This window comes from Thalassophryne amazonica, chromosome 18 (assembly GCF_902500255.1).
Source record: "Thalassophryne amazonica chromosome 18, fThaAma1.1, whole genome shotgun sequence".
NCBI lineage: Eukaryota > Metazoa > Chordata > Actinopteri > Batrachoidiformes > Batrachoididae > Thalassophryne > Thalassophryne amazonica.
The window spans coordinates 71,309,539-71,329,854 of NC_047120.1; the positions used below are offsets into that span (position 1 = coordinate 71,309,539).

Consider the following 20,316-nt stretch of genomic DNA (forward strand, 5'->3'; position numbering starts at 1 on the left):
ATTTTGTTGCCCAAAATGTGAAATACTGTAAATTGTCCTATAAAAAAGTTCAGACCTTCCTCCAGTTGTGCAGTGAGATTTATGTATTTATCAAAGTGCCATTGTACACATAATTGCTCAAATGGTTTTATATTGGTGCAATTTAGAAATGCCTTATTTTTATTTTATTATTTTATTTCTACAGTATTTTTTATTTGTGTGTTATACTTTTAACTTACCCAGTATTACAGTTTGTTTGTTTTTTTTTTTTTTAGTTATGTGTATAGTAATATTTAAGTTTCTTCCACGTTTTTTCAAATAAAAATTGAAAAGAAATTCTGATTGTGCCTGTGATGGTGGGGGGATCCTCCAGTTAAAACCTGTCTGTCAGACAATGGCAGAAAGATACATGCACCACACAGCAGGCAGAGGGCGCTTATTACCCCCCCAAGTGGAGTAGTGCAGTATGCCCTGCTGCCGCAATTGCATTGGGGGGGGGGGGGGGGGGGGGGGGTTGGGTGTTGCTCGCCCAGGGCACCAAACAGGCTAGGGCCGCCACTGCATGTGAGTGGAGGTAAAATCTTACACATGCAAAAGACTTGCAAACAAGAAGAACGAAATTTGATTAAAAAACAGATTGGAAGCTCTTCAAGAAAGTGGAAAAGTCTAAGAGTTAAACAAAGGAAGGCATCTGATTCCAAGAAAGATAAAATTAAAGGAACATATTAACGTTGGTGCACACTGAAGATGGAGCTGAAGCTGCATAAACATTCAGATATCAGATAGTGGATATGTGAGGACAAGAACAAGTCTGGGCATGTAGGCCTTTGACTTATTTATGGGTTGTAATTTTCAAATATACAGCAGCCAGTACAATATGTGGCTCTCAGCAGTCTAAAAATAATGGCACACAAATAATTTAATCACTCAGATAATGGCACTGCCTATGAAACATCACCCCCAATGTACCCACAAAATGGTTCATTTTAATTTCAACTGCCTGGTGAGCATAAAACAATTACAAAATGCAGACCAGTTCATGAGATAGTCACATCGGGCGTTTGTGCAGAAGCAAACAAAAGAAAAAACCAAAACAAACTCCAAGGCTCCATCACCAGACTGCATGTGTTGTTGTTGTCCATTCGGCTGCTCCCATTTCATGTTTGGGGTCACCACAGCGGATACAACCAGATCCGCATTGGTAGTTGGCACATGTTTTACGCCGGATGCCTGTCATGACGCAACTCCAGTTTTACCTGGAGAAACACACAGAGCCGCTGGTGTTCCGAAGAGGTCTCCCATCCAAGTACTAACCAGATCCCGCACTGCTTAGCTTCTGAGATCTGAGATCTGACGGGATCAGTCTGACACAGAGCAGACTGTGCATGTGCTATGGATAAATTCAACTTCAAATGCAACTTTTGTACACTTCTGTACAGGAGCAAATTGCTTCAGCACAAAATATTATATTTCCAGGAGAAAACACTCTGTTTCACAATTAAACTATAAATGAATGAACACATTGAACACTTTCTCTTGATTTAGGAATCCAGCCCCGTGTTTAGTCTGAATCCTGGAGCTCCATCTAGCCCTTAGATAGTTTTATGTGTGTATGTAGAGTGCAGCAGCTCACAGAGTATCACTTGGCCCTTAAAGCCAGCTGTATTCATGTGTAGTGCGTGAGGAGAGCGGCATATCGCTTACAGAGCACTGTGCACGTGGCATATCTGGCCTGTCAGCGCGCACTCAGCTGGCAGGCTTCATTAATTGCACTGTAGCTTAAAATACTTTCAGACCAGACCTCGTCACTTCAGGAACGACCATCTCACACTCACTAATGTATTTATACAATCATAAAAGCTCTTTCATGCTGAGGGCTGCACTTTAGTAACAGCTTACAGGAACATCTACGGGACTGCCGCGTGCGCTCGCCACCACACACTCGATCTGTCACACTCAAAAGCTGTGTGGGGTCGTGATTCCTACCAGGTGCTTCCAACAGATTCCCAGTCTGACATGTTGGCATTGAATCAAAAGCGCAACAGTGACATGTCAACACTGCGCCGCTGCGAGTGCATCACTGGAGTCAATAGCTTTGATATAGAGCGTTGATAAGAAAAGTTTAAATAATGTCGTGAAAAGAATGACGGGGTAGAATCACGTCACCTGATGAACACATGAAGAGAAATTGTATTTAATCCCAAATAAGACTGAACTTGTTTTTATAGATCACTCCATGTTAACACACCAAATCAGATGACTTGGCAAACATTCCAACAAGTGGGCCGAGCTACCAATCTTGCTACGTTTTTTTTTTTTTTTGGACAAATTGGTTGCAGACCCCAGCTAGCTAATATTAACACCGAGCTCCATTTTAATAAGCATTATTTACCTTCCTTCAAAGTTCAGTAGCATCCTGTCTGTGTCCTTGGACAAGACACTGAATCGACATGATTCCAGTGCACCCAGCTGTAAACGGGTACCAGTCCTGTCTGGAGAAGTAACCTACCTCAGACTGGTGTCCCACACTGGGGGAGTCGTAGACTCGTCCAATTGATGCTATGGAATCCAGAGACAAGCACCGGCACCAACGGGCCTCAGGGCCTATATAGGACTTACGCAGTGGTGGGCACAGCTAGCCAAAAAGTTAGCTTCGATAACCGTTAATCTGCTAACTGAAAAATTAACTTTTAAAAAGCTAAACTGATAAAGCCCTAATAAATTCAGTGGAAGTTAGAGCTAAAAAGATCATTTTTAGTATTGACTCCAGTACACTGGCAACTACTGATACTTCTGAGTAAATTCAAAGGCAATCACAAACAACAACGAGCCAGCGCTCGTCTGTCTACGATCAGCCTTTTCTCAGCAAAAGAGACCTGGTGACCAGAGAGAAAGGAAGGGGAGAGAATGTTTCTGTGTACGCTCTCAGTTGTCCAGGTGGTTTCCATAGTAGAGAAGCTTGAATCTTCAACTGGACTGGGTTGCTTGGTGAGAGTTAACACTCATGAAAAACGGCAAACATTTTAATGATTATTGTCTCATCGCGCCATTTCTCTCCCAAAGGGGAGAGAGAAAAAAAGATAATTTTTTCTCACAGCCATACAGTTTTGCAGACGTGTTGCAGGAGTCATGTACAGCTAGGCAGTTTTGACTTATGGCTAAAATTTTAAACAACTAATTTCAGACAAGTTATCAAAATTAACGTTATCTGTCATTTTGACAAAGTGAAAATATCAGCTATATGTTTTAGTTTTAACATAGTGCACTAATTTGGAAGGTTTGAGCATTTACAGAGATGCACATGGGTGTTCACACTGCCATGAAGACTGCCATCTACTGGATGGGAGTGTGAATACCAATTGCCACACATTTACTATACGTGCTGAATCACACTTAAACAGGATTTTCAGTTTTCCAATTTTTTTTTTCCAACTAAAAAAAAAATGACATGTTTACAAATACAGATTTATTTGTAAAAAACCAACACACGTTACAGTAACGTATGTTGGGAATAAACTGACCAACCACTGATGTCAGGGAGCTCATTTCCTATAATGCCTTTTGGCATGTGTGTCTGTAAACACTCAAACGTTCAAAATTAGTGCATTACTAAAACATACAGCTGATATTTTTACTTTGTAAAAACAACAGAGGTGACGTTAATTTTGATAACCTGTCCGGAATTAGTTTGTTTAAAATTTTAACCATAAGTCAGAACTGCCTTTAACCATAAGTCAGAACTGCCTTGCTGTGCATGTCTCCTGCGACACGTCTGCAAGACTGTATGGCTATGAAACTATCTTTTTTCTCTTCCTTTCTCTCTGGTAACCAGTTCTCCTCTGCTGGCAGAGGATTGAACTCTACCTCACATAGCTGTCTGTCTGCTACAAAACACATAACAGACAGGAACTAAAATGTATGATTTCAGGCTTTACAAATGTTTTTAAGTGTTAAGCTTTATTCACTATGCCCGCAAAAAGACATTAGCAGTCTAAAAGTTAGCTTTTAGTTAGTTAGTTTTCAAAGTTAGCTGAAAAACTAATCTGCTAACAAAAAAATTAGCTTCACTAATTAGCGGTTAGCGGGTTAGCAGACCCCACCACTGGACCTACATCAGGTTTTAAGATTAGCTAGTGGTGGATTCAAAAGTCTGAGTAAGATTGTGAGTTTAGCCCAGTTTAGCAGCAAGTTAGGCCACAAAGGTCACAAACATTAAAATGGCTTAAAATGGCTCCAAGGTCACGAACAGGTAGCATGACAGGGACTCAAGCAAAAGTCTACTTATTGGTCGTACAGCTCCTACCCCACTGACACACCTGTGCTAGTATGAGGAAGTGGAATAAATCAACTTCACCACACCGAAACAGTCAGTCTAATGAGCAGCTGCACACGATGTGCAACGTGAAATGAGCTGAGCTCAGAGAAAATGAAATCAATACAGATCTTTCACTATGGGCAGAAGCAGATCCAGATGTAAACGCATCCATCTGATGCAGAAATATGGACATGCCAAACCAAAGAAAGTCTAAAAACTGATGACAAAAATATACCAGCTGATCAGAGCCATTATGCATGAACATAAATTACACCCATGAAATGTCATAAATCTACAAAGAATAATGAAGCCAAGATGTCAGAGGGAACATGAATAAAACATTCATATTCCATAGGCTGCACGGGGATTCTCTTATTATTCTGCACGCAGCCTCTCACACATTCATCACAGCGGCGCGATGAGACAATAATCATTAAAATGTTTGCCGTTAACTCATGAGCGAGTTCAGCAAAGAGGTCAAGCTATGCTTTACCGCCACCTCTTCTTCTTGCAGTTTCATTTACCTGAGCTGCACAAATACTGTAAATTGACTAAACAAACAGCAAATTTACGCTTTATGGGATTTTGGAAGAAAATACTCGTGTGTGTGTGTGTGTGTGTGTGTGTGTGTGTGTGTGTGTGTGTGTGTGTGTGTGTGTGTGTGTGTGTGTGTGTGGGCAGGGGGGCATCAGGTGTTGGCGGTCATAACCTCAAATTAAAGGAATGTTTAGTTTAAATCATGTGGCCGAGTTTTGCATCGAGTTGAACGTTACTCAACTGTTGCATGAAACTTTGCCTTTGAAGGTCATCAAAGGGTGAACCCGGTCACAGCTACATTTTAATAACTGCTGACATACCATTGATTGATTTATTCATAGTGGCTCGCTAGTTTAACACAGTCACTGGCTCTGAAATGAGTTTGTTCAACTTGCTTATAAGCAGTGGTGGGCACAGTTCCGCTAATCCGCTAACCATCGAAGATAATGTTTTCATCATCGCATTAGCTTTTCAGATAACTTTGAAAACTATCATCGGACCAATTATCTTCCGACAAGTTTGGGTCCGATAATTTTTAGACCAGTAACATTTTTGCAGACGTAGCTTTTTGTAGGAGATGCACAGTTCTATCCTTTACAGAGAAGCACTGGTTCTAGAAGAAACTGTTCTATCCTACCAAAGAGAACTGGTCATAGAAAAGAAAGAAAAAAAAAAAACTCATTCCTTTTGACGCCATACTAATATGCCGGCAATATCACCCAAGTCATCCAGAGTTTTAACTTATGGGTAGAATTTTAACCAAACTAATTTCGGACAAGTTATTTAAATCAACATCACGTCTGAAGTTTGATAAAGTGAAAATATCAGATATATGTTTTAGTTTTAAAGTAATGCACTAATTAGGAAGGTTTTAGTGTGGACATGGTGTGTGCGCAGTGCATTATGGGTAAAGGTTCACAACTGGAGAAATGCATTTGAGACACTCTGATCAGGCTCCACACGGACAACAGCATTAAACTCATTGTGTATTGTGCCTAAAACTATCGTAAATATATTCTCTGGGGTTAAAGACATTGTTATTGTGTTTGTTTTATGTAAAAATGCCAGAAGAAGCTCAGGTTGCTTTTCCAAAAGCCGAAATTGTTATTCAGGCCGTTTGATATAACCAGCGTCAAAATGCATAGAACACTGCCATCTACTGGTGACCGGTTATATCACACTGTTAACAGCAGGATTTTAAAATTATCTGGAGGTTTCCAAAACCTGAGAGACCCCACACCCATGGAGATAAAAAAAAACCCATAGATCTGACAGGTTTAGTTGTACAGCGTGTGGTGTCAGCCACATGGTAAAAACAACACACATGAACAGATTTCACACATGAACATTCCCACGTCAGACACCTTGCTTTCTGATTGGCTGCATGTCACATTTAACTCCTCACGTCCTTCTGAGCAAATCAGCTCGCTCTTACAAACCACACACGGCAGGAATACCTGATAAGACTATATTTAGCATCATCACGATTGTCGGGGCGTCCTTATGATTGTTGGGAGGGGAAGATCGGGTCCGATATCGGCCTCATTATCTTGTCATGTGAACCAGGCTTGATGTTATGACGCCTCACGGAGCGACTGATGCCTTATAACACCGCACTGAACATGTTTTCATTATTATTTGATTTCTTTGTGTGACTGACATCGTTATTCAAGCATTCAAAAGGCGATTCCTATTGCCACACAACTCCAACCACACACGAGAAAGTTTTTCGACAGTTCTTGTTATTGAAAGAAACCTTGTCTCCCTAACCGGATAGAGTTGTGATGTCATCACGCGTGCCCTTAGGCGCTGTCTAGCGGGTTCTTGAAAATTTCTTTCTTTTTGTATACAAATGAAAAAAATGACATATTTTGCAAAAGCACATTTATTTGTAAACACCAACACAAGTTACATTGATTCACTTGTGTTGGTTTTTACACAGAATGAATGAATCAACCAATCAGTAAGAGCGGAGGTTTAGTTACCCATAATCCCCTTTGGGTATCTCTGTGTTAATGTTCAAATCTTCAAAATGAGTGCATTATTTTAAAATGAACAGATATGTGTTATATATCACTTTGTACATTTTAATAGTTTACATTAATGTAGTTTTTCTAGTCGGAATAATTTTATTTATAAAGCAAAACCATAATTCAAACCTGCTTTCCATTTCAAGACCTCTGCTTCATCGCTGGACCACTGTATCCTGTCAGGGTAAATGATGCTTTTCTACTGCAGGGGGCAGAGTGCACAAAAACAGAAGCGCTGCTCATTGGCTGTTTGGGTTTGTCAGAAGCTTTGGTGGTCTTCAAACTCAAAATCAGCTTCTTAGTAGCTGAGAGTGTATCGGAAGCAAAATGTAAAATTATCGGTCATCTGTAGCTTCTGATACATTTTTAGGCAGTTTATTGGTTTAGCGTTAAAAAAGACAACTTTTCAGTTAGCTGATTACCAGTTATCAAAGCTAACTTTTTGGTTAGCTGTGCCCACCACTGCTTACAAGCCCCACTGTGTCACTTTCAGAGATATGGATCCCAGATAGTCCCAGTTTGAAACCGTCCTTACTTTGGGAAACCACCCAGAGACTGGGCGGATGTCTGTGCTGAACTGGGATATTCCATCATCGTGCCATGGTCTTGTTTTAACTGTGGCTCAATTTTGAAGATGTTCCAAAATTTATATTCTCTATCATTACCTCCGACCTACTTTTGTCATTTGTTGAATTTTTGTAAAGAATGTAACATTATGGCACAACGCCAGGACGTTTTTTTGTTGTTGTGTTATTGGTGTACTACACTTGTTTTCCTCCACAACATATGGTACAAACCCGGTGTGGAACACTGTTAAACCGCGCACACAGTTTGTCATGGTTATAGACAATGAGTTTCTGGGATGCACTCATCACTCATTTTCAACCACTTATCCGGGATCAGGTCACGAGGGCAACAGCTCCAGCAGGGGACCCCAGACTTCCCTTTCCCGGGACACATTGACCACCTCTGACTGGGGGATCCTGAGGTGTTCCCAGGCCAGTGTGGAGATATAATCTCTCCACCTAGTCCTGGGTTTTCCCTGGGTCTCCTCCCAGGAGGCATCCTTACCAGATGCCCGAACCACCTCAGCTGGCTCCTTTCAACGCGAAGGAGCAGCGACTCTGCTCCGAGCTCCCCATGGATGACCGAGCTTCTCACCCTATCTCTAAGGGAGACACCAGCCACCCTCCTGAGAAAGTCCATTTTGGCCGCTTGTACCCGCAATCTAGTTCTTTCTGTCATGACCCAACACTCATGACCATAGGTGAGAGTAGGAATGAAGACTGACCAGTAGACCGAGAGCTTCACCTTTTGCGTCAGCTCTCTTTTCGTCAAAACAATACGGTAGAGCGAATGCAACACCGCCCCTGCTGCACCGATTCTTCAGCCAATCTCATGCTCCACTGTCCCCTCACTTGTGAACAAGACCCTGAGGTACTTGAACTCCTTCACTTGGGGCAAAACCGTATTCCCTACATGTAGTAGGCAATCCATCAATTTCCTGCTGAGAACCATGGCCTCAGATTTAGAGGTACTGATCCACATCCCAGCAGCTTCACACTCGGCTGTGAAAGGATCCAGTGAGTGTTGGAGGTCACAAGCAAATGAAGCCAACAGGACCACATTATCTGCAAAAAACAGTGATGAGAACCTGAGCCCACCAAACTAGAAACCCTCCTCCCCCGACTACGCCTCAATATCCTGTCCATGAATATTACAAACAGGACTGGTGATAAGGCACAGCCCTGGAGGAGGCCAGCCCCCACCGGAAACGAGTCTGACTTCCTGCTGAGCACCCGAACACAGTTCTCACTTTATGAGTACAGAGACTGGACGGCCCTGAGAAGGGACCCCCTCACTCCATACTCCAGTAGCAGCTCCCACAGTATCTCCTGGGGTATCCAATCATATGCCTTCTCCAAGTCCACAAAACACATGTAGAGTGGGTGGTCATACTCCCAGGCCCCCTCCAGGATCCTTGTGAGAATGAAGAGCTGGTCAGTTGTTCCACAACCAGGACGGAACCCGCATTGTTCCTCTTCAATCAGGCGTTCAACTATCGGCCGAACCCTCCTTTCCAGCACCCTGGAGTAGACTTTACAATTACTGATGGACTTTATAATTCCATCAGTACCTTTTCCTTCTGAGGCTTGTACAAAGTGGGATGCTATTGTAATGTGTGTGATGGGGTTGAATTTGGGGGAGGGCATTGCTGAGGTTACTGTTGCTGAGCAACAGGCCAGTCATAGGCGGACATGCCCACAAACACACCCACCTACAAATTAATTACATATATTGTATACGTAAATATTCAATTTATCAAGCTCCAGTGTGGCTTCAGTCTAACAGTCTTTAATCGTAGTTCTATACAAGAACTTGCAGTAAGAGATACAAATCTTGAATGTAAAATGTAAAACAGCTAGTTTATAAATTACAAGGGTTGACACCCAATTCATCCTAACAGATTTATTTTTTTTTTTTTTTTTGGTGAAACATTTGTTCAAGACACACTGATTATCACATTCTGTGTATACATAAACATTCGTACAACCCCAGTTCCAATGAAGTTGGGGCGTTGTGTAAAATGTAAATAAAAACAGAATACTGTCCCTGTCCTCATCTTTGCCACTTCTTTGATCCTCAGTTTTAATTTTGTGGTAGTTTTTCTTCAGCTGTGATTTTCCATTTTGTATCGTATCGCTTTAGTCACGAGTAGTTGTTCTGTTTCTGCTCTTTCATTTGTTTATTTTGTTTCACCCATGTTTAGATTTTAAGTTTCATTATTTATTTATTAGTTGTTTAACATTTGTCTAGTCACTGTCACATTCCTGTTTGCTGCTTTTGTCTGACACGCCTCCTGTCACTCCACTCTTGTCTTGTCTGGCCACACCTTCTTCCCTGCACCTGCATCTTATCACGCCCTGATTAACCTAAGTCACATGTTTTCCTCTGTTCACTGCTCATTCGTTGTGCTCCATGCCTTGTGCTCTTGCTCTCATTCTAAGCCTTCCTCATCTTGTTTTTAATCTGCGTCTTTTTGTGCTCGACTCTCGTCTGTTTTTTGACCACATCTCAGCCTGCGCCAGTGAACCTGCTTCTCTGTGTCTGATTCTCGCTCGTTGTTTGACCACATCCTCGCCTCTCAACCATCTGTACATCTGCCTGTACTGATTGACTTCTTGTGTATCAAACTGAGCCTGTTTTTGGATAAAGCCTTTTTCTTAACCCACATCTGAGTCATGCATTTGTGTCCATCCGCCCACCGTGCATTCCCACCTCAGTTCCTGTCAAATGCAATGATTTGCACCACAAAGACAAGATATTTAATGTTCAAACTAATAAACTTTGTTGTTTTTGTGCAAATATTTGCTTATTTTGAAATGGATGCCTGCAACACATTTCAAAAAAGTTGGGATGGAGCAACAAAAGACTGGGAAAGTTGATGAATGCTCAAAGAACACCTAATTGGAAACAGGTGAGTGTCATGATTGGGTATAAAAGGAGCATCCCCAAAAGGCTCAGCTGTTCACAAGCAAAGATGGGGTGAGGAACACCACTTTGTGACCAACTGCATGAAAAAAAATAGTCCAACAGTTTAAGAACAATGTTTCTCAACATTCAGTTGCAAGGAATTTAGGGATTCCATCATCTACAGTCCATAATATAATCAGAAGATTCAGAGAATCTGGAGAACTTTGTACACATAAGCAGAAAGGCCAAAAACCAACATTGAATGCCCGTGACCTTCGATCCCTCAGGCGGCACTGCATTAAAAACCAACATCATTGTGTAAAGGATCTTACTGCGTGAGCTCAAGAACACTTCAGAAAACCATTGTCAGTTAACACAGTTCGTCACTACATCTAGCAGTGCAAGTTAAAACTCTACCATGCAAAGTGAAAGCCGAACATCAACAACATCCAGAAACGCCGCCGCCTTCTCTGGGCCTGAACTCATTTGAAATGGACAGACACAAAGTGGAAAAGTGTGATGAGGTCTGATGAGTCCACATTTCAAATTGTTTCTGGAAATCATGGACATTGTGTCCTCTGGACAAAAGAGGAAAAAGACCATCCAGGTTGTTACCAGTGCAAAGTTCAAAAGCCAGCATCTGTGATGGTATGGGGGTGTGTTAGTGCCCATGGGATGGGCATCTTACACATCTGTGATGGCACCATCAATGCTGAAAGGTACATCCAGGTTTTGGAGCAACACATGCTGCCATCCAAGCAACGTCTTTTTCAGGGACGTCCCTGATTATTTCAGCAAGACAATGCCAAGCCACATTCTGCACGTGTTCCAACAGCGTGGCTTCGTAGTAAAAGAGTGCGGGTACTAGACTGGCCTGCCTGCAGTCCAGACCTGTCGCCCATTGAAAATGTGTGGTGCATTATGAAGCACAAAATATGACAACGGAGACCCCGGACTGTTGAACAACTGAAGTCGTACATCAAGCAAGAATGGGAAAGAATTCCACCTACAAAGCTTCAACAATTAGTGTCCTCAGTTCCCAAACGCTTATTGAGTGTTGTTAGAAGGAAAGGTGATGTAACACAGTGGGAAACATACCACTGTCCCAGCTTTTTTGGAAACGTGTTGCAGGCATCCATTTCAAAATGAGCAAATATTTGCACAAAAATAATAAAGTTTATCAGTTTGAACATTAAATATCTTGTCTTTGTGGTGTATTCAATTGAATATAGGTTGAAGAGGATTTGAAAATCATTGGATTCTGTTTTTATTTACATTTTACACAACGTCCCAACTTCATTGGAATTGGGGTTGTAGATCAACAATTTCAATGTATGGAGTGTGGAACTTACAAGGAGAAGTTGTCTTCCACAAAACAGCGGTTTCTGAGCAGGCCGGCCCACAGCTGGACTCCCACGATGCCAAATATGAAGAAGACGAAGAAGCAGAGCAGCAGCACATTTCCTAGCATGGGCAGGGTGTCCAGCAGCAGGGTGACCAGGATACGCATACCTGGCAACACAGATGCCGGACATATCAAACAGCTGGAAAACAAGAGCCACTACCGTACAAGGTGCTGGCACGTGTTTGATGCATGTTCCTATTAGATGTGTGAGATCAAGTGTCAGCTGCAGTGGAACATATTTACGAGTCACTATTATGTCCAGTAAACACATAAAGAGACAAGTGCGTAATTCTGTGTTTCATTTCATCAAATGTTGGCTGTAACATTTTACAGTTTGATGGAACTTCAACATTAATTGTATTGGTTAGAGATGATGAGCTCGCCTCAGTGTTCTAACTGTATATTCGTTAAACATGTCAGAAGTAGTGATAAATCACACTGATTTATCACAGCAGATGAAGTGCACAGCGCGTCGTACGTTTTACTGTGAACTTCACAAACAGAAAGAATCCAGTACATTCATGACAGGTCTCGAACCGAGGAGGAGCCTCAAACCAACAAAGGAGAAGAAATAATCGTATCTTCATCATGTCATTAAAAATAAAACCTGTTCTGATAAACGACACGTAAACTCATTGATAAACCAGTTGCAGTTATAAACAGCAACCACAAGATGGTGACCTGGAATGTCTCAGCTTTACAAAACAACTAATATGTGTCAACTGACAAAGTAGAAATGCTACATTTTCACACATTTCTGCCACATTTCGTGCAAGATTTTCCCCAAATTTTCTGGGCCTTTTGTGAATGGCTCTTCATAGCCAGTTGGTGAAACAACACGTGTTGGCCACAAACGGCCACTGTCAGAGCCCCAGAGGTCAGGGGGCGGAGCTGCCAGCTGATCTGCTCACACGTGCATGTAGGCTGCAAATGATTCCCTAATTATTAAACTTAATTTGAAGGTCACAGCTGTTACACAAGGAGTCTGTCTTAATACGATATTTTACACATCAAAATCTGAACTTATATATTTCTTGAGTGTTCAAATATTGAAGCAACTGTGTTCAGCAAAATACAATATAATGTAATATAATAATCTATGTATGAAGAGACAACTGTGTGTGTGTGTGTGTGTGTGTGTGTGTGTGTCTCCCTCTCATATCCAAACACCCCGTCGGAACTGAGCCAAACTTGGCACAACATCTATTTTGACATATGGGGAGTGACAGAGTCCATTGAGCACTTTAGGAGTCGTAGTAATATTAGTAGTTAAGAAGTGAGACACTTTTGTATTTCATCATCATCGTCGAGTGTGCTAAAAGGTTAGTGTCATACTTGTCTATTCTCTTCTTTTTCCATCTTCATTTTTGCAAATAGTAGTAGTAGTAGTAGTAGTAACACCAGTACTTGTGCCCTAAAGGTGCGTTTACACATACGCAAGACGCATTGCGAATGTCATTTTTCTGTCATTTGTGACACATTCCTGACATTATTAATGTGACTTAATGCCTCTGAATATGTTTCTTAATAGTGGGTGTTGGTGTGTGATGTTCTTGATATTCGTGGAGCACGTTTTTGCTTTTCAAAAAATCTTCCACGAATGTCACACACCACCCTCATTTCGTCTCACGTTGTGGAGGTCGCAACTGAGCGTATTGATCCGTCTTGATGAGTATTGATCCTTAATAGAACGTGACAACGTTCGTAGTGGTTCCTGGGACGGTTCCTGGAGCCCAAACTGTCACGCGTTATTACGAAGTGACACGGAAACTGTCAAGTTTTGACACGACTTGTAACGCAGCGTCACATTTCACTGCGCGCCACGACAGATCAGTTTTCTGTCACGTGCGCACAATTAAACTCGGCTCCAAGTGTCGTTCCACAGTTCCTGCTGAAGCTCCTCAGGACGCTCCTGCAGGTGTTCCACTTGCTGTTGTAACCGATGAGCGGGAGAACAAGTCTGAGCAACCAGAGGAGCGAGAGGAGACTCACGTGCAGCCAGACATCTCTGCACCTCCTCCAGTCTAGCGGAGGAAGAAGCGTGTGCACAATTAAACCCTGCTGCACCGCATTCAGTTTGATTGCTGACACCAAGTCGGCTAAAAGTCTCATTTCAGTGCTCTTCAGCGCACTCCTGCAGGTGTTCCACCTGCTGCATGCGCCTGATGTTTGGCAAAACGCGAGAGACAAGAGCCGCATGAAGCCACACATCTGGCTCTGTCCTCCTCCTCCTCTCTGCGCCACTCCATGGCACAGAGTCCAACTACGCATGCAGTCACAAAGTTCTTCTGAAAAACTGGAGCGATCTGAATTCGGTTGGATGAATATGGGTGTGTGTGTGGAGACAGTTCACCTCGTTCACAATGTGACAGAACTTAACGACGCACTGTTACGCACAATAGCGCGCAACAACGCGGAACACTATTCTTGACCGTGCGTAATGGTTCCTGATAATTCTCCAGCAATACGTGCCATTAATTGTAACAGGTTGCAACAGTTCCTGAGGACACCTGACGCCTCTGCCCCGAATCATCACATTAGTGATCGGCGACCAAGAATGTGTACTTCGTGGCATTCGTGACTTGTCGTCGTTATGTGTAAACACAGCATAACAGTTCTCTGGAATCCATGATAGGTGGGAGGTGACCCTGGGGCGGATAATCGGCTAATATAAAATCTTATAACATGATTAAATATAATATAATATAATATAATGTAGATCATAGTCTACTGTCTATAGTGTAGAGATCCATTTGGTGTCTGTCTAGCTCATTTGTACTATTTATAGTCTGAGTAGTCTGGTGCTGGGCGCAAAGGCATTAGTTTTATCTTCTTCATTAGTTATGGGCATGTTTTGGGCATAACATTAAATAAAGAGAGTAACATCTGTCGTCCTCTTTAACATGCAGGGTGTCAGGTGCACTGTGCTCTACTAAAAAGGAAACCATGTCAAGTTATAGGTTTTCTTGGAAATTAACCTCTCAGAATACATCAACAGATGGCAGTCCCCAAAGCTCCCTGAGGTGAAGTAGTCAGATGAAGATTCCTATATTTTCCATGAGTGCTTACTTTGATTATGTTTTAGTTTTGTGTATACAAGCAGGGTGTATGTGTGTCATTAACTCAGTGATGTAAGACATGTCTGAATGCTGTGTCCCTTAAATATCCACTGTAGTAGACAGAGTACATTTTTGCTGGTCTATGACAGAATTACATTCCACTACCAAATAATACCAATCCACCTGCACTGCGCCTGACCACACCTCAACTTTAGATCAACAGTCGCTGGTGCACAGTCCCACTTGGTATCTGACACGGGGTGCTTGTCGTGAAACCACAAGTGCATTTGGTGGAAATTGCAAATGACACCTGCATTGCAAGATAGGGCCCTTTAAACATATACTACATGACTACAAAGCAGTCATTAGAGAAAATAGTTTTAAATGTATTTGGAAAAGGCTCAGCTGTGATGTAAGCAGGCAGAGCAGTTAGCATCAGAGCGGCAGTGGTCCTCCTACAGTTTGTACTGATTTAACCTCAGTGTGAGATCTGTTTCTTGGCTGTCATATGTCCCTGATTCCGCCTGCTCTGGACAGTGTTCCCTCAAGTTTCTGAAAACACTTCCTACCACCCACACGCTCCCTCTGCTAAATCTGGCTGTCTCTCTGTTGCCACAGCTCACATTTTGCTCTTAATTTTCTGCAGTCGCTGGTATTCATCTATCATCTATCCTCCTATCTACTGTGTGTCTGTCTGTCCATCCTTGACGTTATCCTTCCAAGAGCATCTTGGCAAAGTCTGATGTCAATAATGAGGATTGCTTTTCTGATCAGGAGTTTTCGGGGTAACTGGAGCGGCCGGGTCGTGACCTGTCAGAGCGCGGTAGAGCTCAACTGACACGTCACTGAGGACCAGAAGTGACAGAGAAGGACAGCGAGATGGAAGAAACAGAGACCAAATATCATTAAAGTTGCATCAAAATGATCACTTAAGTTTTCTCCTGGAAAATGCAGCATCTTTAATAGTGATGTCATCCTGCACTAGAAAGAATAAATGCCAAATCCCACCCCCCAACACACACACACACACACACACACACACACACACACACACACACACACACCAAGAATCGGTCTTCTGCTTCATTTAACAAATTAAAGTGACCTTTTCTCAAACTTTAACGAATGCGTTTGGTTTCCACTTCAGGATCTACAACAATTTGTGTAACTAATTAAAGGTGATGAAAAGTGATTTTTTTGTTGTTGTTATTTTTGAGCACTCATGTAATTAGGTTTAAAAAAAAATTGTTTTGAGACACTGAACAAGAACATTCACTGACCGGCCACTTTATTAGGTACACCTGTTCAACTGCTTGTTAACACAAATAGCTAATCAGCCAATCACATGGCAGCAACACGCTGCATTTAGTCATGTAGACGTGTTGAAGATGACTTTTTGAAGTTCAAACCGAGCATCAGCATGAGGAAGAAAGAGGATTTAAGTGACTTTGAACGTGGTGTAGTTGTTGGTGCCAGACGGGCTGGTCTGAGTGTTTCACAAAGTGCTGATCTACTGGGGTTTACACCAACAACCATCTCTAGGGTTCACAGAAAATGGTCCAAAAAAAGAGAAGATAACCAGTGAGCAGCAGTTGTGTGGATGAAAATGCCTTATGTCGAAGGATTTTGCAGACTTGCAAACATGTGGAGAACAAGTGAAGAGAAGAAAAGAACATGAGCGAAGGACAGCAGAGTGACGCTGAGGAGCATCTGCCCGGTCTCTCTCACAGACAGGATGGATGTGACTGAGGAACCCAGCCGGGGGGGTGACAGCAGTGAAAACACAGAAACACAATGATACTCAAACTTCCTGAAAAATTGTGTTAAAGATTTGTTGTTCAATTTGTGGAACATCATCCACAATATTCACTGGATCTGGTCAACTAGCAGCAAGAACATGCTGTCACAAAAAAGGAATTTCAGAATTTAAAAGAAAAAATTATTTTTCCATTCATATTTTAGCTTTTGTTTCAAACAAAGTGCTACAATAAGGTCCACGATTATGGCAAATAACAGTATTTTATCTTCATGCTTTGAAAAGTTATTACAAAAAAGGTGGCCAAACTTGTCAGGAGTGTAACACTTTATGATCATAGTTATTATTCTTGTTCAGCTGATGCTTTCTGTCTTCTTTCAGTCGTTGTTGTATGAAGGAAGAGAATAAAAATAAATAAATAAATACATGTATCCGTGCGTTGGAGGGCCCAGCATCAGCCCACCCACTTTTTGAAGAAAGTTGGTTGAAATGAGACACTGTATGAAGATGGGCATTCCGACGAACACAGTATTGGGCGTGCACGTTGCTTTGACCCACCCCCTCTTCCGGCAGAGTTTCGTGTGGAACAGCCTGGGCACTCTGACACGGGAATACAGCAATATTTATCTGCTGATATTCAGATGTCACATTTTAAATTCTGGCCACTTCTTTTGTAATAACTTTTTAAAGCACAGAGATAAAATACTGTAATTTATCATAATTTGTGGCCTCATTATTTGAAATTAATTAGCTTCTCATTATGTAATTGAACACAAAAATACAATGGAAACACTTTTTGTTCAATTACCCAATTCCATTTGAAAATATTCATGAAGAAACAGAGCTGGAAGTGAAGTAGTGTTGTGTTTTTAACATTGTTAAATCCACAACACAACGCTGGTCTCCTACAAAGGTAATGTATGGTGCAACACCTCTATCCACTGACCCCATGAGCGCCCCCCCCCCCCCCGAGTGATGTACAGAACTCACTGAGAGCAGCAGGGATTAGTGTCGGTCCCACTGCTTTTAGACGTCACGATCCAGAGCCTCCATAGTTCTGCAGTAGTTACTAAGACTGTGCTGCTATTCACACGTCTGCCTGTGGCACTGACGCGGCGCTCAACAGCGACATTTCCATCTGGAGTGTCAAGATACCAGCTGATGGTTCAGAACTATTTGTATATTTTATTTTATTTATGATATTTATAGCATAGTGGGCATAACCCGTAGTTAAGTTTATTTTTCAATACTTTTCTTTTTCTTACTTCTAATTTCCAAACCTGTATTATTTTGGGGGGGGGGATTGCACAGTGACTGATGGGATTGTTGTGGCAGTGGCGGATACACCTGTTGTGTCCTTGTTGTATCTTATTGAGTTTATATCTGCAGGAACTAGAACAGTATCAACAAGATACCACAGATCAGCCAAATTATTAAACAGAAAGAGGGACTCAGGAAACAACAAACTGAAAGCAGACCGGTGTAAGAACTACAGGTCTTATGATCCCACAAAAGACTGAGTTCCTTGGGTATGAAAATGTGTATTTACACACTGGAATCAAGATCCTGAGTCATGCAGAAACTACAATACAAAAATTCCCGTTTTAAACCATCATTATTACTATTATTATTATTATTTTATTTTATTTATTTATTTATTTTTTTTACAAATCCAGGATGGCCACTCTTGTGGCTTCCAGGAAAATGGAATCACCTGTTTTCTAACTGGCCACTATAAACACACTTTCCAAAATTACACAGATTTACAAATCTCAACAAAGCACAATGAAATTTCCTAACAAAGCAGAGAATCAGTCAAAATGGTTTTAAATGCCTTATTTACAGGCATTTAAAACCATTTTGACTGACTGTCTGCTGTTTGACTGATTGTCTGGAAGTAAGGGATGCCGTCAAGGAGTCCTACTTATCTTTGTTGGTAGGTGGGACCCCAGAGGCAGCTGACAGGTACCGGCAGGCCAAGTGTGCCGCAGCCCGTGCGGTCGCAGAGGCAAAAACTCGGGTCTGGGAGGAGTTCAGGGAGGCTATGGAGGAGGACTATCGGTCGGCCTCGAAGAGATTCTGGCAAACTGTCCAACACCTCAGGAGGCGGAAGCAGCTCTCCACCAGCACTGTTTGTGGTGTGGGTGGGGAGCTGTTGACCCTGACTGGGGATGTTGTCGAACGGTGGAAGGAGTACTTCAAGGATCTCCTCAATCCCATCGTCACGTCTTCCGAAGAGGAAGCAGAGACTGGGGACTCAGAGGCGGACTCATCCATTACCCGGGCCAAAGTTACCGAGGTGGTTAGAAAGCTCCGCAGTGGCAAGGCTCCTGGGGTGGATGAAATCCGTCCTGAGTACCTTAAGTCTCTGGATGTTGTGGGACTGTCTTGGCTGACATGCCTCTGCAACATCGCGTGACGATCGGGGACAGTGCCTCTGGATTGGCAGACCGGGGTGGTGGTCCCTCTGTTTAAGAAGGGAGACCGGAGGGTGTGTTCCAACTATAGGGGATCACACTCCTCAGCCTCCCCGGTAAGGTCTATTCCAGAGTACTGGAGAGGAGAATTCGACCGATGGTCGAATCTCGGATTCAGGAGGAGCAGTGTGGTTTTCGTCCTGGTCGTGGCACACTGGACCAGCTCTACATGCTCCATCGGGTGCTCGAGGGTTCATGGGAATTCGCCCAACCAGTCCACGTGTTTTGTGGATCTGGAGAAGGCGTTCGACCATGTCCCTCAGGGCACCCTGTGAGGAGTGCTCCGGGAGTACGGGGTCCGGGGTCCTTTGCTAAGGGCTATCCGGTCCCTGTACGACTGCAGCAGGAGCTTGGTTCGCATTGCCGGTAGTAAATCAAACCTGTTTCCAGTGCATGTTGGCCTCCGCCAGGGCTGCCCTTTGTCACTGGTTCTGTTCATTATTTTTATGGACAGAATTTCTAGGCGCAGCCAGGGTGTAGAGAGGGTCTGGTTTGGGAACCACAGAATCTCGTCTCTGCTGTTTGCGGATGATGTGGTTCTGTTGGCCTCATCAAATCAGGACCTTCAGTGTGCACTGGGGCAGTTTGCAGCCGAGTGTGAAGCGTCCGGGATGAAAATCAGCACCTCCAAATCCGAGGCCATGGTTCTCGACCGGAAAAAGGTGCTTTGCCCTCTTCAGGTCGGTGGAGTGTCCTTGCCTCAAGTGGAGGAGTTTAAGTATCTCGGGGTCTTGTTCACGAGTGAGGGACGGATGGAGCGTGAGATCGATAGACGGATCGGTGCAGCATCTGCAGTGATGCGGTCACTGTATCGGACCGTCGTGGTGAAGAGAGAGCTGAGTAGGGGGGCAAAGCTCTCGATTTACCGATCGATCTATGTTCCGATCCTCACCTATGGTCATGAGATTTGGCTCATGACCGAAAGAACAAGATCGCGAGTACAAGTGGCTGAGATGAGTTTCCTCCGCAGGGTGACTGGGCGCTCCCTTAGAGATAGGGTGAGGAGCTCGGTCACTCGGGAGGAGCTCGGAGTCGAGCCGCTGCTCCTCCACATCGAAAGGAGTCAGTTGAGGTGGCTCGGGTATCTTTTCCGGATGCCCCCTGGACGCCTCGCTGGAGAGGTGTTCCGGGCACGTCCCATTGGGAGGAGGCCCCGGGGAAGACCCAGGACACGCTGGAGGGACTACATCTCTCAGCTGGCTTGGGAACGCCTTGGGGTTCCCCACGGAGGAGCTGGGGGAGGTGTGTGTGGATCAGGAGGTCTGGGCGGCTTTGCTTGAGCTG

The 20,316-nt window shown here is 43.2% G+C and overlaps 1 protein-coding gene across 1 annotated transcript in view; it reads right to left on the bottom strand.

The window, feature by feature from the left end:
* The window catches only part of cacna1g (calcium channel, voltage-dependent, T type, alpha 1G subunit), a 518,682-nt gene that overhangs the window by 263,732 nt on the left and 234,634 nt on the right, over nucleotides 1–20,316 (bottom strand). The window contains 1 exon segment of the mRNA XM_034194509.1: nucleotides 11,688–11,847. Coding sequence (XP_034050400.1) covers nucleotides 11,688–11,847 — 160 coding nt within the window.